The sequence below is a fragment of the Chamaea fasciata genome, unplaced genomic scaffold (assembly GCF_029207755.1).
Source record: "Chamaea fasciata isolate MVZ Bird 193981 ecotype frontalis unplaced genomic scaffold, bChaFas1.0.hap1 SCAF_1, whole genome shotgun sequence".
NCBI classification, from domain to species: domain Eukaryota; kingdom Metazoa; phylum Chordata; class Aves; order Passeriformes; family Sylviidae; genus Chamaea; species Chamaea fasciata.
In genome coordinates, this window is record NW_027094086.1 from 147,195,779 (window position 1) to 147,223,208 (window position 27,430).

The 27,430-nt window shown below is 44.2% G+C and overlaps 1 protein-coding gene across 4 annotated transcripts in view; it reads left to right on the forward strand.

The window, feature by feature from the left end:
- PRKAG2 (protein kinase AMP-activated non-catalytic subunit gamma 2) overlaps positions 1–27,430 on the forward strand; it is a 211,409-nt gene that overhangs the window by 100,974 nt on the left and 83,005 nt on the right. The window contains exon 1 of one of the 4 annotated variants that reach the window (XM_066201194.1): positions 2,325–2,722. The exons of the other annotated variants lie outside the window; for them this stretch is intronic. Coding sequence (XP_066057291.1) covers positions 2,617–2,722 — 106 coding nt within the window. The 5' untranslated portion in view covers positions 2,325–2,616. Of the gene's footprint in view, positions 1–2,324; positions 2,723–27,430 lie in introns of those variants that run through there. 4 annotated transcript variants of the gene reach the window in all.

The following is a 27,430-nucleotide window of genomic DNA, read 5'->3' on the forward strand; positions in this document are numbered from 1 at the left end:
CCACTATTTATCCTTGGTTTCTATCAGAAAGGGGGCTGTCTCCATGCTGAAGCAATAGCAATTCTTATCTCATTAAAAAGGGATTTAATTTTTTTGCTTTCTGATAACATTAAGTCATTCTTAGCAATCCTTTGGGCACTGAAGAATGAGGAATGCTTTTCTGAAATAGAGGGAGCAAGAGGTTCAGACTGCATTGGGGGTGCAGGCAACACTTCTTGTGTTTTTGGCCAAGTAAAGACTGGAAAGGGAACGAAATAACTGTTGTCAAATATGTCAGGGGTGACCCTGGATCAGAAAGGTACATTCTGTTCTCCATGTGCATGGTAAGAGACGAGTGACTAGGCTCAGTTTGCAGCACGGGGAATCCAGGTTTGGATTTGGGGAGCTGGTTTTCAAATGGGAAGTACCTATGGAAGTAGGTTGAGAATCAGCACTTGAAATGTGCTTGTGGGGAGAGCCAGAGCTTGTCCCACAGCAGCTGCTGTCAGTGGTGGTGCCATGATCGTGGCAGAGTGAAGGGAGGGGACAGTGCAGATGAAAATGCAGAGGTAAATGTGGTGGTCACACTAAGCCAGATGGGGTGTGCAGAGCTCAAGAGTTCTTTACAGCTACATTAAACCAAATATTTAACTCACACAGACACTTTCCCCTGTTAATTCCTCAACTCATTGCTCCATTTGCTTCTCCTCTGCGTTGTGGGTGAACAGTGAGCCTCAAGGGAGGGGCTGGAGAAGGGGCTTTGCAAACACACTGTGCTGACAGGAGACTTTATGCCAAGGATTGTTATTTGGTTACAAGCAGCAGGATATTCACTTGCAGAGCTGAAACGGGGCCACAGAGATCAAGGTAAAAGAAAGTGGGAGGACTAATCATAAGGGGAAAGCCTGAGAACAGCTTCCCATTAATTATCATCGTGTCTCACTTGGATATCAGTTCAGAGCCTTGTGTGGAAGGTAATTAAGTGCCTTGGTAATAATTTGATTGTTTTGGTTGCTAGGTGAAAGAACAATGGTGTCCTCTGTACTGTCTTCTTCCACATTCTCTACAGGGTAGACTTGGGCGAGCCTCTGGTAGCTGAAGATGACAGAGGGACCTGCTGTCACCTCTGCATGTATTCTTGGGGTCCCTGAAGGCCCAGGACATTCTTGCATTAGTGCATTTTTCTGAAAAACCAGAGCTTGCAAGGAATCTGTCTTGATAAAGGCTTTTTCTGCAGTATTCAAGGCTGGGTTTAGTTTTTCTTCCTAATGATATTAAGTCCCAGATGCAATCATGGGCTCAAGAAAAAAGTCATGTTTCTTTGTAGAGGAAAAAGGTGAAATAACCTTCAATTCCTCCTAGGAATAAAAAAGATAAGTCTCTCATTAGTCATATAGGGTTTGATTTTTGAAAGAGCTGAGCCTAACAATATAGTGGTGTCCAGAGGAAAGGCTGATGCTCTGTGACTTTAAAAAAAAGCTTTTGATTTAACAGAGCATTTATTATAATCCTAGGAAGGTTGGCTATGGTCAAACGACCATGCCTTGGTCACACTTGAACCCCTTTCCAGCTGTTCAAGATCCAGCCCACGATGATCAACCCTTTCCTAAAATAAACAGCTCTAAATGTACAGACTCAGAGGCGAACATCATCCTACAGCCTGACTGACTGGGATGAACAAGAGCCTCGTGCATGTTTGTCTCATTGGAAAGACCACGAGGTGGATTTAGCTGTGTTACAAACAGCTGTGCCGGTGCCTTTTGCTTTGCAGAAGGCGAATTTGAACAGAGCAATCTGTACTGAGCACAGGGATACGTGCAGCACAGGGAGGGCACGTCACAGAGAAGCTCCAGTCCATCACTCCAGCTATAGCTTCCAGAAAGTATCAACCTTCTTTTCATGAATTGGCAGGAGCTGGAGCCCATGAATCCATCAGTCATTAGCTGGGGAGGGCCGGGCGTTCCTGAGCTCATGGACAGTCAGCTGGGCTCTGCTGTCACTCCCAAGACCCAGCACACGTGAATCAAAATAGTTGGGTGATGTCACGTCATGGTGCCAGTGTGCCTGGGGCACTGCTGCCAGGAATTGTCTGTCCAGGGGTGGTTTCCTTTTACAGCCTGTTGAAAGAGTCATCATGCCAAGCTGCACATGACAGTTCCCTTCAAGAGGGCTGGTGGCTCCTTCGCAGTCAGTATTTTTTAAACAAGGGAGCTTATCAGGCGGCTCCTGACCTTTTCCACATGAGCTGATCCACTGGGAAATGTTGTTTTGGTCTCCAAGGCTTCTGACAGCTGATGTATAAGAGCTGTGTGGCTGCAAGCTGGGCAGACTTTGAACTTCTCCCTGTATCCACAGAGACTTGCAGGGCAGTTACTGTATGCCGGAATTAAGGCTGGAAGCGCCTGGCGAGCAAGGGTCGGCAGCCTGCTGCAGGACAGCTCTCCACAAAGACCACAGCCAGGCACCTCAGAGCTGAGCTGCTGGCCAGCTGGACTTCTTTTGCAGCCACACTGTCTTTCTGGAGATTTATTTTCTCACACCTGGGCTTTCGGTGTAAGCAACACCTCGCCTTGCCCCTCGTGCTGCTCTTTTTTCTCCAACCCCGGGCATGAGCGACAGCTGCCGCCACGCGAGTGCATGTTGCAGCTCATGAAGCGTTTTGGCAGCTTCAGAGGGAGCAAGAAGAGAAAGGAGCAATGCAAAATCCTGGAAAGGCGCCACTCCGACCCCCAGGGCCTGTCTGGTAAGGACTCTCTGCATCCAGAAAGGAGGGACACTGCTCTTTGGGAGAGGGTGATGGTGAATAATTGAGCAACAGTGTTGTGCTCCCCAGTTTCACCGACTGAATCGTGCATTTTGTTGCATGGAGGTTATTTTGGTGTTGGTTTGCACCAGAGATGAAAATCTGAGCTGACACCTGTAGCACACGTTGGCCATAACCTTTAGGAAAAGAGTGCTGGTACAGGAAGCTTTACAGTAAATACTACAGCATTCAGAAGGGGCTGTTGCCTGATGTCACTTTAATTGGACAATAATGACTAAGTCCTAAGTTAGGCCTAGTAATATCTATTGAAGCGTGTATCTTAAGTAGAGGAAAAATCCTTATCAGTCTCGTAACTAATGCATTTAAAAACATCTTTCTCGTATTGCAGTTATCAGTATAACTGTGTTTGAGTTGCAGTTAGGGACAGTTCTCTCTTAATCAAAAGCTTTTCCTGGTCACTGAGTATTAACTCCCATACAGGTGCTGAGTTGTGTGTGTCAGAGAGAATCTGTGTGCCACATAGAGATCAGCTGGTCAGGGGAAAAGGGATTTTTCAATAGGATCTGGCTGTTTTCTTAATAATGGAGAAGGAGCAATTTTAATGTGTTTCCCATATGGCCTAAAGGTAGCTGGTTCTCTAAAGACCATGAGTGTAACTGAACAGCTCTGTTCTGTGGCTAAGAGGGCTAAAACTGATGTTACACTGAATCAGCTGGAGAAGGCTCAGTTTAGAGAGGCTGACATGTACAAAGGGTGGGCAAGGCTCTTTTATTTTCTCTTGATCAGGAGTCACTGTGTCAAATCCAGCAGAATGATGAAACTAGGGGTAGTGTTGGACCAAATGGACAATGTGGAGACATACACGTACATTTAGTGATGAGGAACTGCAGCTGTTGGATGGGTGGCTGCCCAGGGGGCTTGGTTTTCTATTTAATGCTTTCCAGTTTATTTAGTGATTGGTTGTGTAATTTTTAAGTTGTAATCCTTGCAAACACTTCTCTTTTTGTTCCTGCTGTGTACAGTTAAGTGATTTTAAATCTAGGACTGTTAACTGTGTCTTGTTCTGTGTTTCCCTAAACCCACCTGAGGGTTTCTGTGGGGAGTGGTAGGAAGGTCAAAGTGATGTGAATGAGAAATGACCCCGGTCTTCGGAGTTTCACAGTGTCAGCAACATAATCACAGAATCACAGGGTTTATGCAACAAGAAGGGTAATATTTATCTTAAAGACATAAAATTCCTTCCCAAATTTCTAATTAAACACCCTAAATTCTTATGTAGAATAGATAGAAACAAACGTGCAATTTGTTGATTGAATGTTGAATGGTGCTTTGGACCGCTAATTCACTGTCTTATTGTGGTTTAATCAACAGAGGGGAATAGCTATTATCTGCAAAAGGATTCACTGCTGGAAGCACTAAACATAGTGTTGCATGTCTGCTTCCTCAGAGTCTAAACCCTGTCCTCAGCTCCCACCATGGAGAAAATAATTTGTTCTGCACCAAAAAACCTGACTATATGAACTGTACTGTTTGTGACAGAGTTATATAAAAGAAATTGGAAGTATAATGCCAGCAGTTGATTCTTTTCCTCATTCCTATTATTGCAGCTTTTTTAGCCCACTCCAGTGATACACAGAGAGCACCAGGCAGAGTTTTCTGCACAATTTTTACTCTACAGATTTTGCAGATGCCATTCTTGTAAGAGTGTGACCAGGTCAGCTCCCTGCACTTCCATCATCAGCAGAGAACTACCAAGTCACAAGGGTGGGGAAAATCAAATGGGCTGTGTCCGAGTTTCTGCCTTCCTTGGATGCCCTGCTGTGGGGATTGCCTCTGCCATCCCGACAGTCTGGGCTCCTTTCAGGGAACAGGTTAACACGCTTGCAAATGCCTTCCCCTCATGCCCCCCACTCCAATGGCCTTAATTATCTGCAGGGAAGTGCAAAACCAAAGCTTTGCATTATTTGCTACATTTAATCAGTATCTTGTAGCTATTAGGCCCCAATAAACACTTTCTGAGCAGCTTTTGAGAGAACTGCTGGCTCTCAGCAGGTTTTATGATCAGTATTAGCGTGTGCAGGAGCGCTGGTAGCAGCCAGGCTTGGTGGCTCCTCAGGGTTGATCGCACACCAGCACATCCCATTTGGTTGTCATCTACCATCAAGGGTGAGAAATGAATGAGAGCAGCCTCCCTGTTACTAAATGAGCTTGGATTGTATTCAGAAAAGGATTGGAAAAGGAAACAAGAGGAAAGTATCCCCTGATTTTTACCCTAAAGGGGTAATCTTACACCTGGACTGGTTGAACTTGGAACTTTTGATTTTTCTTGGCCACTTCTCTAAGTGTTTTAAGGAAGAATCTTCCAGTCCTGGTAAATAGGATTGGGCCAGTGCAGCTCCTTGGCTTCCCAGGGCTAGATGCTGTCAGGCCACTGCAACTGAAATTATCAAGTGGTACCATTCTTCTGTGTGTCAGCTGAGCTAAACCCCTTCCCTCCTCTGCACTGGTGCAGAGGTCGCATCCTGGTGGAGAAATAAAGAGTGGCATTGCCAAGGATGGTCATCTCAGTAATTCCCTAGATTTGAAGCCTTACAGTCCTTTTATTCCAAGTGCACAGCAAGGGGAGACCTGAATGCAAACAGAAGCAGAGAGCACACAGAGAGGGAAAGGAGATAAACATGAATGAGTACCAGGAGCAAACGAGAGCAGAAGTGAAGGCAGAGATCCTGCAGTTTGCTCTGGGAGAGGAGCAGCCAACAGGGAGACCTCAAAGCTCGAGCTGTCCACCAAACAGCAGGGAGGCTGATTTATGCAATAGGATTTTGGCAGGGCTGAGAACAGGGATTACCCAAAATTTCTCCAGCCTCTAGATCACCACTGCATAGTTTCCTCCTTCCTCTTGCAGCTGCTGTGCAGGGTTCTGGCAGTTTCTCCTCCTGGCAGCAGCCCGATGTGTTGTAAATGGATAGGCTCTGTGGCATTTCTGAAGGGGAAAAGTTTTTGACCCCAGAGAGGCTATTTGCTCTGCCCTTTAAAGAGCACCACGTATTCCACAAGGACTGAGTGACATACGCAAAAGTAGTAATGTTTGAAGTGTTTTTTCCTTACCCAAGTCATGAGTGCCCAGCAGAGGAACCGCTCTGCAGCACATGTGGCTGCTGTGAGGCTGCATCAGGGCTGCCTCCAGCCAGGAATTTAGCCTCAAAACACTTGTTTTGGAGTGTTTTAGCTGCATGGAAATGCCCAGGAGCTTCTCCTTGCCCATGCTGCTCCTCTTGAGGTTTGTTACTTTAATCAGGTGACTTTTAATCATGAGGTGCCAAAGCTGAGCCCCAACAAGCCAGGCCCGAGGGGCTCCTAACAAACCTCCGTGCTGCCCCTCAGCCCTGTCCTGTCCCACCTCAACAGCACCCTTGAGGATAATTTCCCTGTCAGTTGTTATAATTAGGTCCATATTAGGATAAACTAGGAGTGAGCCTGCTGGATGTCTCAGACCCCAAGAAACACAAGTGCAAAGATGCTTCAGCCCCATGTGAATCAGTCTGTCCCAGTCGCTCCATGACTTGCTCAGTGCATGTTTTATCTCATGTCTCTGTAGCCACCATGGAATGGAGGGCTGCTGAGGCTCTGCAGGGCATCTGGGAGGCGTTGCGGGGTGTCCTTAAATACCCAACCTAAAGGGAAATGTCTTCCCCTCTCAGTCAAAAACTCAAGGGGCTTCTTCTCTCTCTTGTCATGGTCCTTCCCAGACCCCCAGGGCTGGGTGTGAGTGTGGATCATGTGTCGAGCAGAGAAATTATGTTCTTCCTTCCCTATAATGGGGATGAGGTGACTGCATCCATGATTACCTTGTGCAGGTAACGTGCCATGGGATGTGACCAGCTCACACAGCTGTCCATGGGCAGGGACTTACACCAAACCAAAGAGTTGGTGCTTCACAGTGCACATGAAAATGCAGGGGATAATTCAGCCTGGCTCTCATCACTGTTCATTGGCACAAGCCTGAGAACAGGGCCAGAAAACATGGGAGAAGTGCAGGGTGAAAACATGAAGCACAGAAAACATGATGGAGAAGTAATTGCTAAAAGGAAACAGGGCTTTATATCCTTCTCTTCCAGCCTGGAGAGCTGCAGCTCACTCAGCTCTTCACCCCAAAGTGGGTGGTGCTGCTTGTGGGAGGATCAGAGATATTTATTCTTCTCATTCTGGTGGGATGTTTTTGTTATGAAGCAGTGGGGGAGAAATCATAGTGAAAAAAATCTGGAGAAATAAATGAGAGTGAAGGGATTGCTGCATGTCCCAGCACTGCCATAAATGAACTGAAAGAGCAAAATCCTGTTGCTCCAGTAAAGCAGCTTAAAACCACCATCATCGGAGACTGGGCATGAGAAACTGAGACAGCTTTGGTTTGTTAATGATTTTCTCTACTGGTTTTCATGCTCTGTTGAGCTGACAGTGAGTTGAGAAGATGTGCAGGCCCGGCTGATCAGTACTGATTAATCTTGTACTACAGAGAGCACCAAGACCTGGAAGCTGTGAAATTTCCATAGTTGGTTGTTGGGAAGGAGAAAAGCAGTGACAAGCCTGATTAAATGTTTGAGACTTTTTAATTTGCTGTTTTCTGCTTCCCTATAGTCTGTCCTGGTGCTCTCTGGCACATCCTGGCCTTGTGCACAGCTTTGAGGCATTCTGAATGGGGGAAAAAGGACTCTGGCCATGAGGCAGTAGAAACATCAAGGTGTTTTCAAGCAAGCACCTGCAAATTCAGATGGTAATAAGCCCCATAAGACCTCCACTGATTTGGTGGAAACTGAAATGGAGGTGGATTGAGCAGAGTGCAGCATCCTGGCTCTGCAGCCCTTTGCAGGCTTAAGGAAGATGTAGACTCTGCCCTCATGATGAGTTGTCCAAGAATGCAAATTCTCTGAGTAATTTATTTTCAAAGAAGTTATTTTTGCCTGGAGGGCAGGTTAGACATGTAAAAATACAGTGTGTTCTCAAGGCACAAATTTCCACATCAGTGCTGCGAATGAATCTGCCCACTGACTTTTCTTTCCAGTCCTGCTCCAGGCAGCTCTGTGTGTCTCATCACAAAATTTGGTCAAAAATATCTGTATTACTATAAATGACTGAATTACTCAGCACTGACGTGCTGTTGTCAACAACGCGGTGAGAGCAGCAGGGCCAAGCCTCCCTTTTGATGGGCTGCTTTACAAACTGTGCAGGTTTCTGGGCAGGGAGATCTCCTGTGTGGGATGAGTCCGTGTGGTTCCGGTCCTTGTTGCTGCTTGTGGGTGCAGGTGTTTGTCCCCCAGACACAGCAATGGCAGAAAGACTTCATTTTTAACTGTCTGAAGGACACTTTCCTGTTATTCTGCAACTGTTCACATACTGGTATTTGAAACGTAGGATAAATGTTATTCCTGAGGGAAAGAAATTAAAGGCAATTCTTGGCATTGAATCTGAGCAAAGGTGTGAAATGCAAGTATGAGGAGGAGTTCATTGAAGTGGAAAAGGGGAAACTGAGATAGAAGGAAGCTGGATACTGACTGTGAGTGAAAGAGGTTGCAGATTCTACCTTTTTCTGACAGCAAATAATATTTTGTATTTATAAGTATTTCCTTTTTCCATCCTCCACTTCTATTATCTTCAGGTAACAAGTCATTTCTGATATGTCTGTGAGGCCGGAACACTTTATCTGTTACTTCTGATAGAAATAAATATCTGATTCATTTTAGAGGCTGAAATAAAATAATGTAGATAAGACTTTCATATGTGGCACCTCCGTTTAATGAACACAGCCTGGAGTGCCTTCATGATCGATGCTGGAGGGTCACAGCCTACATACTAAAAATCACTGGAATTACTCATTTCCATGCATCCTCTCTCATCCGTATTACTCCAGTTGGGAGTAGCATAAAGATATTTTTTCCCCCCTGCTTTTCCTGTACTTTCCAAGGGTTCTCACTTCAAAAGAATACCTGCCTGAGAAGTTGTTATTCTGCTTATTTGAATGTGCTAAGATAGACTACAATTTATTTATACTCCCATGCAACTATATTAGAAATCCTGTTGTCAGACTTTAAAAGCAAATTTCAAGGCCAGGTCTGTTTTTACAGCCTAAACTTGCACTTGACAGTAGCATTTAGGTAGATGGGTACTTTTGTTTAATTAGAAATCAATGTTTTGGACTATTGACTCCCTGCTCAAAGTTTCAGTGAATTGCCCAAGACTGCAATTTCAAAGATGTTGTTAAGGCAGTTTGTTTGTCAGGTTTAGTGGATCAGCAAATCCCAGGAATTACCAAGATTCAGCTGTTTTCTACTTTCACCTCTAGTCATGTCCGACCTAAAAGCAGTTCAAGGACTTAAAAGCGCTCGTAATGCTGAGATTGAACGTCTCGAAATTGTTTCAGCCATTTGATTGTCATTCCAGAGTCACACTGACGTGTGAAGGCTTCACTCTCGGGAGATGAAGGGTTGCTCTGTGAGATATGGTGGTGCAGCTGGCAGGCTTGGCTCAGGGGCCTGAATTCTCCTGCTGGAAAGGTCACACAGCCTGGCTTGGTTTAAGGACAGACCCCAGCACCAGAGAGTTCCCGTTCTGTCCTTTTTCTGCTCCTCCTTTGATAAAGTTGGGGCAGTTTAGCTGGAGGAGGAGTGGTGAGATTAGCTGACATTAATTAATAGCATCCTGTTGTTTCTTTGGAGTTTTTTCCAGGCGTTGGAAAACAGCTGCTTCCCAGTGCTCTGTTCCCTATGGGACAACAAGAACCCTTTTGACACACTCAGAGCCACAGTCACCGGATTGTTTAACAGACCCTGCCCATCTGGCCCCGTGGTTTGATTTCAGTCAGAGCAAGAATGATGATAGTGAACCCAGGATCCCGGTGACAATCCTGCCTTTCCTGGAGGGCGATGCTCCTGGAGAGGAACAGATGATTTGTGACATTTTCACTGCTTGTGTGGAGTATAATTAGGGATAATAAGCAAGAACAGGGCAATAAATTAATTTAAGAAATGCAGATGAGGCAGAAACGAGATGGCAAGTCGTGAAACTGAGACATGAAGGAGATGGAAAGCTTGCAATGGAAGGGTTCTTGCTGCAGGAGTGACTACAAAAGTTGGGTGGGTGTTCAGAGGTGAGGGTTGCACCAGTCTTCTTGAGAGGAGGACTGAGTTGAAAGGATGAGAAGCTGGAATAACGTTGGCATTTCCTAAGGGAACCAATTGTATTACCGAATTTAAGGGTAGTTCATGTCCAGGGATCTGGGGACTGGAAATGTTCACCAGGGCCCTGGGTGGTGAGATGAGCCTGCAGCAGGACATGCTGGGTCCTGGCTCCCAGTGAGTCAGTCGCCCCAGGACGTGGGGTTGTGGTGGATATAAACTGGAAAATTATTCAGAAATGTGCAGTCACTATCAGCAGGTGAACCACATACTGGGTTACACCAGGAGGAATGGAACAATCCAGTCTAGGGAGTTATTACACCCTCCCTCTTGGCCTGCTGGGATGCACCTGCAACAAAGGTGCCCAATTTCTGGTTCCTCCCCAACAGAAAGACAGAAGGAGGCTGGAAAACTGAAGAGGGTTTTCCTGGAGAGCTGTCAAAATGTTTTGTGACCTACAGCAGATGTTTTGGGATCTGTGAGGAGAGGCTGAGCAAAATGGCAGGGGTGTTTCTGTCCAGCAGAGAGAAGGCTAAGGTGCATTTTAATAGCAGCTTGCAACTACCTGAAGGGCATTTTCAAAGGGGATAGAGCCAAACTCTTCTTAGTAGTCACAGATGGTAAAAGGAGGAGGACAAGGCAAGAATTTGTGCCTGAGGAGGATCAGGCTCAGCAAAAACTCTCAAGAGGTTGGTGTGGTGATGGCACAGGTAACCTAGAGGGGCTGTGGCCTCCATCCTAAGAGATTTTCAAGACTCTTCTAATCAAAACCATGGTCGACCTGGTCTTGGTTGATACCAGACCTGTTTTGAGTGGGACACAGGAGAAGGGGCCTCCAGACATCGTTTCCAACCAACATTTCTGTGGTGCTCACTTGTTCAGTTGCAAGGAAAGCTGAAGTTGCAAATACTGTGGCTGTACATCTTTTCCCAGTTCTCAGTGCAGGCACAGAATTGTTCTAATTTTCATGAACATTCAAGAGCAGAGTGACTTCTTGGTGGATGTATTTGTGCAGCTGATTTGGAGGAGGGGACCACTGCAAAGCTGAAGACCAACACCAGCACATCTACTGGGCCAAGAGAGGCAGCAAGATGTGTGTGTTTCCTACAACAGGTACCCAGGCTGCCTTCTGGCTGTTTCAGATGCATTAAGCATCACCCTGAGAGTCCTGGGGCAGTTTTTAATGCCCCCTGAGCTGAGCAGTGTCTGAGCACCCCCAGCTGCTGCCCCACTTCAGGGAGCGTTCCTTTCCCAGCCCCAGGAATTGCAGTGGGACTCAGTTTGTATCAGTATCTGTCACTATAGCAACTCCTCACTTAACCAGTCCCTGCACTAAAAATAGATCACCTTGATCTCAAGGAAAGAAAACCAAAGGAAATCAAAAGGGGCAGTGGCAGCAAGAGCTGTGGAGTCAGGCTGAGTCTGGAGCATTTGAAACCTCTTAGGAATAATCTATCACATAAAACAAATATTTCTGGGGAATCTATTAATCCAGAAGCCCCTCTGTGTACGGGTTGGAAGCTTTAGCAAAGGACATGACTTTTTATCAGAGGGATGTGTTTGCAGCTATCAGCCAGCACATGGGATGTGAAACCCTGTGGGATGTTGTTTAGCTGGTTAAGACATGTAAGGGATCTTATCTTCCCTATAAGCAGACCTGCAGCTCTGTCACTAGAGCTGATAGCCTCCTGAGCTCTTGTATATAAGTTATCAAAATCCCTGCTCATTTATGAAATTGTTGCTGGTGTTAGCAGGAGTGTGTGAGGGACCCAAACCTGAAAAAAGTCAAATGCTGTTGGTGAAGTCGCTGCTATCTCACGCTGCAGTTAAGGGGAGCTGAGTGTTTTGGCACCTGATAGGGACAGGGCCCTCGGTGAGGGACGTGTAAATGATACTTGATCCTATTTCCCCTCCAAACCCAGTGTTCACATCTTATCCTCACGGAGATAGGGCAGTAGGTGTGAAGGCAAAAGAGCAATAAGATTAAAAGTTTGTTGAAGAACTACAGAATTAACTGAAAATGCCTTCTTTGATGGGAAAAGAACAGAATTTGCATAAAGGCAGCTCATGTATCACAGGCAGCACATATGATGCTCAGGAAAGGGTTAATTTAGCTTGTAGAGATGACTGCATCAGGTATTCAGAATTATCAGTCAGCAAGAGTTTGCTCTTGATAAAGGGCCAGATAATTTTAATGACCTTTTAGGGCTGACAGTTTGCAGACACAGCTGATATTAAAATGTGTAGGTTCTTAACTGCCCCTGCCCTGTATACACTGATTCTTCTTTTATTTAGTGTTATGAACCGTGTCTTTTACATTTAGTTAATCTTCCAAGAACCAAGATAAGCAGCTTTCAATGCTGACTTGCACCTGTGCAACACGGGAGGGTGAGAGGTGGCACCAATCCCCAATTCCCTCCATCCTTTTCAAGGATATTATTGCAAAATATAGAACTAGTTCTTAGTGCATTTTTTGACCTCACTTGAGATCCAATGCTTTTACACTATCTGGGGATCAGACCCATATTCCTCACCTTTCTCTTCACCAGATGATCTCTTTAATCAGCTTTGGAGCTGTGAAGGAACTGCACTGCAAAGTTCTTAGATATCCTAAGTGTATTCCCAAACAGCAGGCATGGAGGTGTGAAAATAAAAATGTAAGTTTTGTAAACAGAAGAAAATCATCCATTGAAAAGGTCCTGTGATGCTGAGCCCACCCCAGGCATGACTCCAGCCCTCTGTCACTGCATTTTGGGGTGCAGAATCTTTATCAACATTTAGATGAATGTCTCTTGACACACAGGTGTTAATGAGGAGGAGAGCAAATGAACTGTACATATCATTCAAAGACTCGTACAGGAGTAGTCACAAGTCTTCTGGAGATGCTGGCTGCCATCACTCAGTGATGACAGTGCTGTATTTGCCAAAAGACAAAAGTTCCCCCAAATTGCAGGAGTTAGTGCCAATAGATGCCCTGTCTAATGCTTCCCAGCTCCAGCCTGGCAGCAGATTTGGCAGTTACAAAATTTGCTGTAGGAAAGAGCAGGGTACCCAGTACCAGTTTTCTCCTCACATGATCTTTTCATGACAGTAAACTGGGGGGTTTTTTTCCTCATTTAGCTGGAAAGACTATTAGAAGTGCTCCTTCTGCCTCTAAAAAAGCTGCTGCTTCCACTGAAATGCAGTAAAACTCACCTTCATACCCCAGAGCAGGTGACAACTTTCTCCTGCTGTCAGATTTGGGTTCATTTTCTTCCCTATTTTCTCCCCCTATCCTATAATAGGATACCAGAGTTTTCCTTTCTGTCAGCCAGATCCTTGTTTAAACCTTCATGGAGATCCTTCCGGGCAGCGGTAATAGGAAAACTGGAGACTATGTGAAGTCTGTTTCAACTTTAAGGGTTGTAAACAAGAGTCTTATTGTAAATCATTACAATTTTTTCTCAAAATAAACACCAGTCTGATACAGAGCATAAAGCAAAGCAGCAACATACCCGTACGAGAAATCCCGGCAGCATAAACTAACCTTGAGATGTAGGAGACTAAGACAGAAAAACTGTAAAATACTCAAAGACTGACAAAGCTAATCCTAACTGAGGAGACTTGTAGAGAAATTATGATGTTATGGGTTTGAAGTGCCAGGTGAAATGAAAGCCTGGAAAACAATGAATGAGCAGCACTTTAGTATTTAATTACAAAACTCTCTGGGAGATCAAGAGATGCTGCTTCTCTGTTGGGTGGAGCTGGTGAGTGGTCAGGACCTGGAATGATACACCTGGTGCTGAGTCTCGGCCAAAAATGAGATCTGTGAGGCTCGTACATGAAGGGGAAGGTCAGCCTAAACTAGAAAAGAATTAGGCTGAAGAAATCATACCAGTAGAAGTTTTTCCCTCCATGTGGGGATAGGGAATAGCCTCAGTCTCACTGCAACTGCCGAGCTGGGTTAGTGTCCCTCCCTCATCCTTGGGTGACCACATAGGCTTGAGTGTGCCTCTGCTGCAGTCCTGCTGGGCAAAATGACTCCACAGAAGCCAACTTTAAATTAGCTGATTGCCAGTTTAAAGGAGAGCAGCACTTCCCAACTGCCCTGTAATGGAGCTTGTAATTCACCTTGCTTCCCAGGCAGCCCCCAGCTGTGCTGACACGGCGTTATCCAGGTGCTGTGTTTGAAGGTGACTTGGATCCATCCTCTCTGCACTGCAGGCAAGACAATTCCAGCTTGCTTTTTCCTCCCCAGCTTCTTTCCTAACAGGAGTCAGGAATCCACCAGGTCTGATCCCCTCACTGCTGTTGCAATATCATGTAACCATAAACAGGCCACGTAAGCTTGGACTTGACTCTTCACACTCCTGAAAACAGCAGCCTGAGCCCCCCATCCTGGGTTCTAAAAGAAACACAAAAAGGAGGATTTGACCTCAAAAGACATTAAATACTCTGCAACAGCTGGGGCTTCTGAAAATCAAATTTAATGCCTGATGTCTTTTTACCCTTTCTTTTAAGACCTTTCCACATATCTATGACTAATTGGACCAGCACATATCAACACATTTAGGTGGCTGGAAGGTTTTGGCTAATAACACGAGCAGCTCCTTGTCATTGTGTTATTTGTTCACTTGTAGGTCATGGAGTAACTCTAAAAGATGGGCACCATTAGTATCATTGCACAAATGGCAAAGTTTAGGCTGTAGAAAATAAGATCTGTAGAAAATAAGACCTGAACTCCCTATTATGTAGAAAATTATCATAATAATGTTTTATCATAACCATCGTGTGGATGGCACCAGGATAAAGGCATGTCCTGCTCAAGTGCAAGGGTACATTATTATTTTTACTGCTTTGAAACTCACTTTCAGTTAAAGCACAAGTGTACCAGGTCAGGCCAATTATCCATCCAGTTCAGTCTCTTGTGCCAATTGCCACAGGTAGGGTAAGAACAGGACAGGAACATAAGGGACATGTTTCCCCTTGTACTCTCCCAGCTCCAGCACTTTGTGGCTCGCATCCTAAGCTAAAGCTGATGTTTGGTAGGCTTTAAATAGTTTCTTTCCAGGATCTTGTCCAATTTCGTTTCAAAACCAAACTTCTAGCAACTACAACAGCACCTGTTCTGCTCTTTAAGAATGGAATATATCAGAAGTATTTATTTGTATTTGCTTTGAGCCATCTGCTGATTTTATCTGATGCTCCTTCCCTGTTTACCATCTCCATGCTATGCCCAATTTTACAGGTTCTATCATATTCTTTGCTTGCAGTCATATTTTCCTAAACTGAAGAGTCACCCTGGACCATGGAACAACCTTATCAGCCTTTTCTGCATCTTCTCTGGCTTTACTGAGTCCTCTTTGAGCTTGCTCAGTAGAAAGCCAAGGTCATCTATTGCAGTGTACAACTGCAGCTCACTCTGCACCTCTGGATCATGAAGTTGCCTTTGGGCACAGCCTGCAAGTGACCAGCTAGACAGGAAAAGGCCACCACTGATGCCACCCTTGGCCTTGACCTGTAATGCTTGACACAAAAGAAGGTTATTTGTGTTCTGTCCACTCTGGTAAGCAACCCCTGGCCACCCAAGGCACTGGTTACCTGAAAAGAAGTGAGCTTGGCCTTTGTGGTGTATTTTTCTCCCACAATGAATGGGTAACAATCCCACAAGGAGTGGGTACATCTGCAAGGTGGGACATGTAAGAGGAAAAGCATTTCTTCGTTCTCTGATAGGATTAGGAAAGTAGCTTTGTAAGACCTGTAATAAGGGTTGTCAAAAATAGTTCCCTGTCTGGCAGATGAGAAGATGATAAACCCAAAAATGTTATTATGTGATTTATCTATCTGGAAGATTTAACTCAATAGCTGGAAAGCTTTTTGCAAAGAAAAGGCAGATCAGAGTGCCCAGAAGACAAATTCAACTCTGCACACAACTATGCCCATAGTAAAATAATTCTCTGAAAAGTGGAGTTGTATATTTATTATTTCCTTGGCTTGTGTCTGACTATCTAATCAGTCTTCGTACATGTCAGCAGCACATCCATAATAAGAAAGTGCTGTGTGGATTGTGTGAACTGGAATTAGAAATGTGATAATCAGCCAAACCGTTGGAGGCAATGTAAAGGCTGCCTGGTATTTGCATTCCTCTAACTGAGGAGAAAAACCTTATACGTGCAAATGAGTTGTTGGGTTTGTTTGTTTTTTCTTTTTTTTTCCCTTCCTGATATGTTATAACCAAATTTCTCCTGAAGCAGCGCTTCCCTGACAGCAGGCCAGCTCACACTGGAGTGTCTCCATGCCTGGTTAGACCTGTTCCAGCCTGCTGGTGACAGCTGTGCTATTACTCATGTGTGAGGTGATAGAGGCACAGAGATGTATATATGCCATGGAAAAAATTGCTGATGTATAGGTGGGCCCATGGTTTCGTCATAAGGACGCCACAATTAGGATCAGAAGATCTATTTTCCTGTCTGTACAATTCTGATAATATTAATCCATCCCATCAAGATGTTCTGAAAGTAATTAAGTATTACAAAAGAAGCCTCACTCTGTGATTCTCATGGTGCCTCAGTATCCTAAATTGTTATCAATCCTGATGTGAACAATCTGCCAGTTACATGGTTACTCTTCAGCCTCGGGATTTTCTGTCCATATCCTCCTTGGGTCCTTTCTTCCCATATTTGGATTCACATCACTGTTACAAGGTTATCAAGGTATAAGGAGAGCGTAAGCACAAGTCTGATGTTGCAGAGGGAAGGTGTGAAGTGCTGAGCAGGTAAAAGCAAGATTAGAAGTGATGACTAGGACAAATTCAGCAAAGTTTGATCCTAAATTCAATAGCAGCTCTCTGTGGCTACCACACCTTTGTGGGTGAGCCATTGATGTGTTGCTGTTCAGTCCCTGTGTTCAGCCCTGCCCATATCCAGTGTCCCAGCTTGTCGTGGAAAGAAAATGAGACAGAAATAGGTGAGACTTGAAATGAAGAGCTTTTTCATTTAAAAGGTTTTTGTGACAAGACCTGTCCTGACATACACCCCAGGGCAGACATTGCATATCAAATTATTCTTTAGTGTATATACTTTTAAACCATTCCTGGAAAGTATTTATGCATATTTATAAAATGCAGAATTTGACACTGCTCTATACATAAAGAACGTTCTCCTCCCAAAAGCTGCTAATCAGCTAAATGGAAATGAGAGAGTTTTTTGCATGTTTTAATGGTTTGGATAACTAAAAGATAGATGAGGTGTCAGCTCACCCTGCATCAGGCAGACTTCTGTCCCTCATTGGGTTACACGACCCAGCAGAATCACCCTCCTGCCATGAAGAACTGGATATTTAAATTCTCAAGGGTACAACCTGAGAGGGGGAGACAGAACAAACTCCCTTTATGCAGTTCTAAGGGCATAATGGAACAGGTCTGTATCCATTTTTTTGGTTTCTGAAATTCAGGCTCATTGTCCCAGCCTGAACCTACTCCCTGCTCACATTGATGCTGTGTTTAGTGGCAGGTGCCAGAGCTCATCCAGGCTCCACTGGAATCTGGAAGAACAGGAAACATGAAGGGAACTTTAAGCCTGCAGTGTAGGAAGGAGACCATCTGAAGAGCTCATAGCTAAGACACTGTGCACTGATGATTGGAAACAGGAACTCACAGGAGTCCTTGGATTTATTCCATTGTCTAATGGCAAAAGGAACATTTCGGGACAGAGGAAGCTGATTACATTCCTTGCAATAATATTCTTCTTCAAAGAGGCTGACATGTCTTTCTGGTTAAACAGAAATATGAGCTGACAAATGTAGTTATAGACTTGAAAAGTAGCAAATCTCAGCACTGTGTTGGTTACTCAGGCATTGGGAAGGATGTGAGAACAAAATAGCTGAGTTGTATTCAAATGCAGTATTTTGCAGGGAAGTGATACCATGATGCAGATCGATTCCCCCCTTGCTCTCAGCCCCCTGCAGCTCTTTTCAGCCTTGAGAAAAGACTTGACAAAAGAAATCTGGCCCATTCAATTTTAAAGCCCCTTAGGTGAGGTCGTTCAGGAAAATGTGTTGTGATAAGAAGAGGGATTAATGTAGCAGATGAAAATCAGAGTTGTGTTCACTACACTGGTAGCTCAAGTTTCACCCCAGCTGACTCCCAGTCTTATGCAGGAGGTTCTAACTTCGACTGAGGGATGCTCTAAAGCTGAGCTGCTTTGCTCAGAGGGGATTCTGTTGCTGACAATCTGGAGCAGAGAGGGAGCAGCTGAATTGCAGAGGGGCTGCTGTCCCTGCTGACACTGCTCAAGTCAGTAGGTCTGTTTTTTTGGGTTTTTTTTTGCTCTCATTCACAGGGAGGAAATCAAATATAGTAAATCCTGGCTAACAGTGGCAGACAGCTCCTACAGGAGAGGGCAAGGAGCACAAACAGGGTAAGAGGGGATGTAACAGGGTGTGAGGGACTGTAGCGGAATGATGTCAGTAATTGGAGAATTTGACAAAGACTAATTGTCTATACGTGCAACATTTTAGTGTCACTCAACCAAAACATATTTTGCCTAAATATTTCTTTTCAGAAGTCTTATTGTAGCAGTTCCAAAGAGTTTTTATGATCTATTTGCTCTCTGCCATAATGTGTCATGGTCAGGGGTAGTAATAGCAGTTTCAGTCTTCATTCTCTGTGTTTTCCAGAATACGATAAACCTCAGCCACAGAAAGATGAAGGAATTCTGTCAGGAGGGATTCAGTATCAAAGCCAGAACTGAAACTTTAAATTTTTCTATTTCAAATTGCACTTCTCTGCTCAAACAAAGGGGACCTTTTCTGCTGGCTGGCTCCCCTAGTCTGTGTGTAACAGGTGCTTCTATTTAAATTAGCATTCCTGAACTCCCATTTTTCTTGGGCTTTTTTTGTATCATAGCACTCATTCACTTCTCCTTGTTGCTTGAGAAGACTTTCTGGAGTAGACCAGACAAACTACATCTCCTCCTTGGGGTTACATAGCAGGTAACTCAGGGCCTGGTTTGCTCAGGATGCCTTCAGTTGTATCAGTACCTGTTTTCCATCCTCATATCCAAAGACAGTGTTTTGTGCTCAGTTATCTCATCCAGGTATCTTATCCTCCAGTCTCCCATCAGTAGTGTTTCCCATGGGCAGGTGCATTTACAGAGATCTTTGTTAATTTTTCCAACAGAAATATTTTTATGGAGGGTAGGAGCACAAACACTGACTTCCTGCTGAACAGTAATTTAGTTATTGGCGAGTAAGAGCAAGCAGAGAAATTCAGGCAGAATGAGATTTTTCCGGGTACTGCGTCCCTTTAAATGTGAGATTATATTTTGATGTTTGGGAAAACCAAACGGGCACATGGAATAATCCTTAATTTTGCAGTTATGACAGATACTGCTGAGCACACAGAGAGGAAAGCAGCGTATTTTAATGCGCTTTGTTGGCTCTCTTGGAGGAAGTCTGAAGGCCTGTGTGAGTGTGTCTGCCTCTGACATGCTGTGATGACATACAGCCACCTTGCAGGTGTATGAGTGGGCTTAAATTTAGTTAAATCAGGTAACCCTCTGGCAGGGAACTCTGCATAAATACCCTGAGGTGTTGGCAGGCCTGGTGAGTGCATGGTTGCATTTTCACATCTCTTGGTTGTGGTGTAGACACGCTCTTTCTTGCAGTCAGTATGTTGTTTGCCCAGATTTTTGTACTATGAAGTTTAAAAGGATGCTCAAGAAAATATTCTGCTGAGTTTCAGGTGACTGGGATTGCCATTTCAGATTGGGATGCTGGTGCATGTACTGCTTAGAAAAGAGAGAGGGTAAATGAAAGGTTTAGATTTTGTTGATCAGGGCTTGCTGAGTGATTTTGGGTCAATCAGATAAACATTTTCCCATTCAGGTGCTTGCATCTCATTTCCTAAAACCCTGTGGCAAAATGCCAGAACAGTCATCAGTAGTACAGTGGAGTCTCTGAATCCAGTGAGTGCCCTTTGCCTTAGCTAAGGCACTTGGGCAATTATTTAAATAATTTCTATGGATGTGGGTGTCAGTGCAAGTTGACAGTTCTTGCCTTAAGCTCTCTGTTCACCCAGCTGGTGAAAAACGTGGAAAAGTGAGCTCCCTATTGTGAGGCTGCATTTCATAAGAGTGCTGAATGTGGAGGGAGAGCCTCATTTGGCAACAATTCCACTACATTCACCATCATCACCAATCTTCCCTAATTTAATTTAGCTGAACTATCAGCATCTGATGCACATTAATATAGGATGGAGAATTGAAGAATCATCGATCTGAGACAAATAGGAAATGGTGCTTGATGCATTGTAAGGCTTTTGGGAAAGGAGCTGGTATTTGCTGTCCCTTTGCTGCATCCCCAGTGAGCTTTGACTCATCCTGCAGTTCTGGGAATGAGTCTGCAATTGCTGTGTCCTCAGCTGTGGGTATTTCTGTAGGGAGAGGCAGCTGTGCTGGAGCTCATGGACTTTATTTTACCAGTGCAGTCAGTGAGGGAGAAGCAGGACACGTAGCAAAGAGCCTGAAAGTCAAAGGCATGTTGATGCTTCTGGGAAGGAGGTGTTGGTAGCACAAGTAGTAATGCCATGTGTCACCAAACAGCAAAAAAACCAGGAACAGGTTTTCTTCCCCAGATAACAAATTTCTGAGAGAATTCTGAAAAGGAGGTGGAAGTGTCAAGCTCCCAGAACTGGAAAGAGAGGAGAAGAAACTGCGAAAGTTGTTTGGCTTTTCGCTTTCTAACTCCCTGTGTTTCATTCTAATGATTTAATGGGCTGTTGAAGGTACGTGGGTGAGTTCTTGGAATCTAATCCACCTATAAAAATCTCAACTGGTCCTGTCAGGGCTTATTAGCTGACATAGACCTTCCTTCACTTCAGCCTTTCATCTCATGATAGAAGAGGTTTGCAGGTGGGGCCTCTGGGTAGGTTTCCTGCCCTGCCTTCTTGGGCACATGCTGAGCGTGACTCTTCCAAAAGCAGACTCAGTGTGAATCAAGCTCATGTGATGCTTGAACCTGAAATACATGAGCTACAGATCACAAACTTCCACTCTCCTGTGATTTTGTTTTATATATAAAATATATGTGACTAGGCTTTCCTGTTGTCATATGGTTTCAACCCAAATATTATGCCACATTAGGCACAGAATTTTAGTTGTGTATAGGGAATGGCAACGCACAAGATTCTAAAGCAGTGTGGCTGTGCACAGGAAACTGGTGACAGACCATCTAATGACACAGCCCATTGTGCTTTTCAGTGAGTTATTCTGTGTCTATATGGCTTTTAATGCTGTAAATAAATGTAGGTTTTCATGGCATTAAAAAAATCACAGCAGAACTTCTGTGCTTAGCTTTTCCACACTGTAAAAGCTTCCTTATGTGAGTAACTCACGGAGGGACTATTCATAGCAATAACTGCTTCTCCCAGCCCTAAGGATTTCTATTTTATTTTGCAGCACCTTGCCATACAGACAGGACAGGGAGCATCTGTCCCACTAACATTATGGAATTCAACTTTTTATAGGAGATAATATTGAAACATAGGCATGGGGGTGGAGGAGTTGGAGGTGGCAATCAGCAGAGGGGTTTCAGGGCAGAAATGTATGGCTGTTTCTTACTCCAGGATCATGTTTGCCTGGGATTGCTGTTGCATTTTTTTTCTTCTTAGAAGATGTAATAGGAGCTGAATTTTACTTGCTGTTTAAAAAGCATCAAACTGTACTGTACCTTCTGCATAACCAGCAGAGTTACTTCGGACTGTTTTTCAACCCCTGTTAAAAACACAGGGTTTGGCAGTCAGGCAGGCTGGGTTTCAGGTTTTCTATGACTAAATTCCTGGTACTGTTTTGAGTATTGGAGCCTGGCAGTTATCTGTAGCTGTCTGACAAACGCTTGTCTTCAACTGTTCTCACAGGCAGCTTTGCTTGATTTCCGTGAGGGTTTTTTTGGCAGCCACTTAGATCTAAGAATACATTATCAGTCTCCATCCAGATCCCCATAACTTGTAAACCAGGCTGCACCCAGACTATCTGGAGGGAGCAAAGGGGAGAATCTCCTCCGTGGGCTGTGGAACAGCAGAGATGGTCCAGGGCTGTGGCAAATGTTTTGGTGGCTGTGGCTGCTCTCCCCCTTTGTGAGAGCATCCTTAGCCCTTCATCAGCTTGGATCCAGCACAGACGTCAAGTTGGTAGAAGGCAAAAAATGACTTGCCAAGGCAAAGCTGCTTTCTGGGCTAAGAATGTGAACACAAAGACCTTGCTGGGGAAGGGGAAGGTTTGAACTCATCCCTCTGTCCTCAGCCATGCTTTGGCTGGTTTGGCCCGTCTCTGCCCCATCTTTGCTGCAGCAGAGACCAGAGATGTCTCTCACAGAGCCTCTCCATGTCCTGTGTTTGCCTGCTGTTATGGAGATCTTTCACCTCTGTGTCCCGCAGGCTTGGCCGTGGCAAGAAACCATGTGCTAAATCCTCAGCACAGGGCAAGGAATGTAAAAATGGGAGGCTTCACCTCAGGGTGTGTCACCCAGGCATGCCCCAAGCCCAGGTGTCTCTCTGTATGGAGTGGTATAATATTTGTCCCACTGCAGCAAGGCTGCCAAGCCACGTGGCTTGGCAATCGGACATGCAGGCGGATTATTCTTTGACATGTTTAGAGAGGCACACCTACCAGGCAGCATGTTTGCCCACATTTGAAAGGATCTTGATTTAAACAAGAGGGATTACAACATTCTGTGTTCAGTCTCAGGGCTGCAGGAGTGATTTCAATTAATTAAATGGCATCGGGACAAGTTTGGGAGTTGTGTAAGAACGTAAAATTGAATCTAAAGGAGTCATGGAAAGGCATCTCAGCACGGCTGTGAAATGAGTGAGGCACCTTCACTGCCCCGTTCTCTTGTGCATTTAGTGCTCAGGATTTAGAGAAGTGCCATTTTATGTAGTGGCAATCAATTAGACAAATATTGCATTAATTTAAAGGTATTTCCACTGTTTGTGGGATTACTCTTGGGGGCCTTCTGATGGATCTGAGTTCCACAGTCCTTCCACTGACACGTACAATTCCCTTCATGCTGGCTGGTGGGACTGTAATTGTGTCTTCTCATTCCCCACATTATTATAAATAAAATAAAGTCTATAAATACTTCTATTTCCACTAGTGAGGGAAGCTTTTTTTTTTTTAATATCATTGGTCTTTTTATTTTAGTTTCTTTATCACACCTTACGGGACATCAGGAAAAAATGTCTTGTTTTTCTTCTTTTTTCTTAGACATGGCTTTATACTAAAATCCTCAAACTTCTCTAGCATAGTTTTACACAGAGGAAATCTGAAAGATGTCCAGCTTGGATTTTTACATGGAATGGTTATTCTAAAAACCTGAGTTATGAATTTTTTTTTTTTTTTAATTTTGCTTATTTACATGTACACATGTATACAGTGACAGGTAAAGGCAGCTGGAAGTTGGCAACCTGTAAATCTGGTAGCAAATCAAATGTCACAGCCAAATCAAAATACAGTCCCTGACCATGACGGAAGTTATAACACACATTTCTGTAGAAACTAATGTATGCATGGCAAAGACCATACTTAAGTAGAGGCAAGAAACCCCAACCCAGAATACAGTCGTTTAAGTTATTTTGAATTTTAAAATATTGGGCAATAAAAGTGGCAGAGACTGTGCAAGTCAGAGATGAACAACTTGCTCTAGAAGTTGCTCTGAGGCAGGAGGAGCATGAGTAGATACATAGAGTGAGTTGTTAACTCACTTGGAGTCCAGGTAATGTTCACTGGAAGCGTCTCTATTGATATTTATTGGGATTTAGATCAAGACCTTTGCCTGAGAGTGAAATGAGAGATGGAATCAATCACAAACCATTTCCTCTCTTCCAAAATACAGCCTCACTAAATAGCAACGATAATTAAACAAATCAGCTTAATGTAGCTTGTTCTATCCATTTTGTAGATGTGGAGCACAGGTTTCAGCGTTGCTAAGATGGTGTAGTATTCTATTTCACGTTTTGCCAATATTTTTTGTATAAAATTCAAGAGGTTTCTTAGATATTCATAGCATGATGTAGCAAGTCATAAATCATCGCTGTGTGGTAGGTAGGAAATGTCTCCAGGATTCACAGAAAGGGAAGCAGAATCAGAGGAAAATAAGATTGTGGAGCTGAAATGTTTTTTTAATTGCCCTTGTTTTTATATCCTATAACATTATTTCAGTTGAACATTTACAATTTTTCGTGATCATAACTCATGAATAATTGCTGGGTTTATGGTCATATTATGTACAATGAAAGTCTGATTGTTGCTTCATAAATAGGTACAAATCAGGAGTAAGTTGAAGTATTCGTTTTTCACATGTGTATATAAATGAGAAAAGAAATCAAAAGTAATTTATGAAGCAGAATTACCAGTCTAAATTTATTGCAGCTTATTGAATCTGTAGTCTCTAATGTCCCTGCCTTCTGGAAATATGTTACTTTATAAAAGCTTTAATTTTCTTTCTTTTAAAAAATGAAGCAAAAATAAAAGCTTTTATATTTTGTCTCCTTGGAATTTATGGCCCCTCAGAGTGGAGAGAAATATTGGAAAGACTTCATGTTTCAAAAGAAGAAAACATAGGAATCCTGACATTTATAGGTTTAAATGCCATGACACTTTAAGGCTTGAACTGGTGATTTTTTGAGGCATTTGAAACCAGTCTTAGTGACGAATACAGTGTGTTCACACAAATATTGTGTTCATCACAGTAGGACAAATGCATTAAAATGCCCAGTGGACTTTTGTTTGTTTAATGCTGGGAAATGTCCATGGAAAACCAGGAAGCTAAACCAGAAGCTGGCTTCATCATCAGAGCTGCCTTACACAGGCTCTACATGCACAGCTTTAGGCACAGTTCTTTGAAATTTTTGGCTCTTGTTCTGGGTTGTGCAACGTTCAAGCAAAGGTGGCTGAGCTGCCTGTGATGCCAATCAATGAATGAGTTAAAATTGGATTGGCTTGTGAAACATCCAGGTCTAATCCAGTGTTTTGGTAGCTCTGCTGTGGCCATATCAAGCCCACTTGTAGCAACACAGCTATTGAAATGCTGGGTTATATTTACATTCAAGAGGGGAATGGTTTGTTGGTGTTGCTGTACCTAACTCAGAGTGTGAGATCCAGCATTTGTGCCAGGGGATCTGAAACACCCTGAGCAAAACAAGGTGTTTGTGAGCACGTTCAGCTTGGCCACGCTCTGGTGTTACGGCCAGCAGAAGCCACAGCTCTCAGAAGTGACAGTCTTCCCTTATGCATGGGGTAGATAAACAGCCTAAGAATCCAAACCTTGATTAGTTACGTTGACTTAATAATGTATAAATGACCCCCTGTGAATCCCAGAGGGAATTTTTTTGAAGAACTGTTTGACAAGGTCAGCAACTCAGTTTGGAAGTCGCAGAAAAAGCCACCCTCAACTTCAGCAGGAGGGCTGGGGAGGTTTTTAGGCCTATTCACAGGAGTGAGGGTGGATCTGGCATCCTCAGGCAGAAAGGGTAAGGTCCATATTAGAGATAAGGCATGAAGATCCCCTGGGAGTAGGACTGGAGCAGGGGGAAGTGAAATGAAAATAGCATATGTACTTTATTATTGAAATAGATATGTATTACAGATGCTTATGCAAGAAAGGTTTCACGGTGTTTCAATGAATTTCACTTGTTTCTGTGTGCAGCACAGGCCTGTGCCTTGCAGCCTTGCACTTGTCCCACTGGGACATCTGGGAAGCCCAGGTGCCACTTGAAGTAAGGTCAAATAAGGATCAGTTTTATTACCCAAGTAGGATGAAACGTATAGAAGATGGAAAGCAGGTGACATCTGAAAGCTCCCTAAAGCAAGACAGCTTGTCTTCGGGAAAAAACCAAATAAACAAATTCATGATTAGCCATGATCAGCCACATTCCAGGCTAGAGTTATCCCGTGTGTTACCGTCACGATGAGCGTGTGCTTTTCCCATGAGTTTCTGTGGCACGTTCCGTTTCGCATGTTCCCTGCAAGCCGGCCTCTCACGAAGCCGAATATCGGAGCAGGAGTGATCTCGGCGGTGCTGGAGGGATCGGATGAGCAGCCCAGGAGCAGGCGGGGGCAGCGGAGTCAATGGCAGGGGTTGACCCCAGCAGCCTGCCAGGACCGGGCAGCTCCGCATTCCAGCTCGGCGCGGTGGGAACGCCGCCAGCCCAGGCTGCCCAGGAAAACTCATGAATTAATGCATGTCTCTGCCGAGGAACAGGGATGTTCTGGGGCCTCTCGGGAAGGAAGGGAATGCGCTGGTTTGTGCTTCTGTCCCCCATTCAAAGAGCAGCTTTTAACCCAGGGGAACATATGAACACTGGGTTTGTAAACTGAGATGTGTAGGTTGTTATTTTGGTCGACGTCTCGTTGCAGATAATGCTCCACATATTTGATGTAAATGGTACAATGGGTCTGGCTCCAAAAGAAGTGTGTAGCTCCAGGGATAAATTGCATCTCTGTTCTCAGGGGAGTAAGAGATGCTGCTCTGTTTAAATCTAATGCAAGCTAATTTCTGCAGAGCTCAGTGCATACTGCGGATGTCTTGCCTTTGTTGGGTTTTGTTTCACATGATTAATTAACCATACTGCTGCTTCCAAGCACCTGAGACCCCTTTGAAGTTGCAGTTTGATCAATTGATATGTGTTGTGCTACAGGTATAAACAACTTTAGTGCATTAAACCAACACTAGTAGTTAAGTAGTTTAAGTAGTTCTGCAGCTGGAAAACTTTCCTAGGAAGAAGTTCTCCCTCCTGAATCACGACTTCATGTTCCAAAGTCTCCACCACCAAATGCTGGCTTTGGTCTTTCAAAATGCCTGCTGTTCTAAGCAAATGTATAATTTCTTTTAAGAGATAAAACATCCATTGCCACACGTTTAAGACAGTTGTATTGGCAAATACAACTCTCCAGAGAGAAGAGAACTGCAGCCTGAAAGGGATCTATACAGTGATTAATAATCTGCTGCAGAAGAGCTTATTGTGATGGCTATTTGGTTATTTTTTCTCTGCAAAGCGCTCAGTTTTTGTGATGCCGTAGCTGATCCATGGCAGTGTTGCAGGGCTGAGTGGACATGTTGGTATTTGATGCCAGTTCTCCTGGGATTTGCAGAAATCTGGCTCTGCGTTTGGAGCCATCTGACCTTCCCCTCCTTTGGCAAGGCCAGCTCACTGGTGGGTGCTGCCACCAGGGAGAGTGATGGTGTGAGCACATCGTGCTCCTGCTTCCTCCTCCTCAGCAAACCATGGGAGCAGGAGCACCGTGAGTGCCAGGATGCAGGAGGGAAGGAAGAGATTTGTTAACAGGGTCTGGTAATCCCCACAGGAATATAGAAAAACATAGCAACCTCCACATTTTCAGGAATCATCCCTGTAACCTCCATGAGGGAACGAAATCAAGGACAGCACCTGGCTGCCAGCAAGGCTCCCATCTCCGCTAGTGATGTCGTCAAAGACACACATCTACCTGAGCAATTGCATGATTATTTCCAGCCTTAGTCCTGA